General features: G+C 49.9%; 1 protein-coding gene across 1 annotated transcript; it reads left to right on the top strand.

Moving 5' to 3' along the window:
• Positions 1–154: 154 nt before the first annotated feature.
• TEOVI_000460900 (Trypanosome variant surface glycoprotein (A-type), putative) lies at positions 155–769 on the top strand (the record flags this gene model as incomplete). The annotated part of the gene is made up of 1 exon (XM_067227361.1): positions 155–769. One exon carries the CDS (start codon positions 155–157, stop codon positions 767–769), a length of 615 nt encoding a protein of 204 aa, XP_067083462.1.
• Positions 770–1,028: the final 259 nt, after the last annotated feature.

The following is a 1,028-nucleotide window of genomic DNA, read 5'->3' as shown; positions in this document are numbered from 1 at the left end:
CGGTGAGCTGAAAAAAGAGGCGGCTATAGCCGCCAAAACTCTAGAAAACCTGCTCGCTCAAGCGCAAAAGTACAGAGATATCTCAGTTGACCTACACATACTAGGTAGACAAAACGAAACAGCAGACCTTGCTGCAGTGGGCGCCATAGCATTCATGGCCGACAGCAAAGCCGACGAGATAACTAGCCAGGTTGCAGACCTGACCTCGAAAGCCACTCATGCGGCGGCGACAACGGCATATCTAAGCGGCTTTATAGACCAAACCACAAGCATTTTCGATCAAGCCGCTGGAAGCAGCGACCACTGCATCGCACAAGAAGCTAACGGCAAAAACACAAACTACGGAGACTTAGCCGGGTGCTTAGCAAGCAGCAAACGTCACCCGGACATACCAACATCAATAGAAGGCAGCCCCGACTTCGAAACGAAGATTAGAGCTGTAGCTCAACTCAACAACCAAGACAAAAGCAGCGGCACCAACGTTTGCTTGCTGACGTCGACGCAAAACGGCAACACTGGATACGGCGGCGATAACAACCAGCTGGCAACAGTCGAATGGGTTGGCGGCATCATGTCGTTCGGCAACGCAGCGCTAGCGAACAGCGCCTTCCCGAAAACAGAATCAACCGTCGGCGAAACCCCATTAATCAAAGCGGCTATGAAAGCAGTAGACAACGCCAAAACTCCAGCAGAATGCCTAGACGCTGAAGCGGACATTCCTCAACAAAATAGCAGAGACAACGGCCAGACAAGCGTTCACAGACTTTGACACAACGGAGCAGCGCGTAGGACAAAGCGAAAAAACAACGCAACACAAAATAAAAGGGATAGACTTAACAAACCTAGCAGCGAAGCTGAAAGGCTACCGGAACAGTCAAGGTGGCGAGGAAAAGTTTAAAAAAACGAAAAGACTACAAAAAAACGTACTCCAGACAACTTAACGAGGTTACAGTACACTGCCAGACAATGGAATGCGAGGTGCGTACCCCAACTAAAGCAGAAGAAAGCGAGTGCAATTCAGCAGGAGA

Source organism: Trypanosoma equiperdum, assembly GCF_001457755.1.
Source record: "Trypanosoma equiperdum strain OVI genome assembly, contig: ctg_93, whole genome shotgun sequence".
NCBI classification, from domain to species: Eukaryota; Euglenozoa; class Kinetoplastea; order Trypanosomatida; family Trypanosomatidae; genus Trypanosoma; species Trypanosoma equiperdum.
The sequence above is the reverse complement of the archived record's forward strand: the minus strand, read 5'-3'. Positions and strand labels throughout refer to the sequence as shown.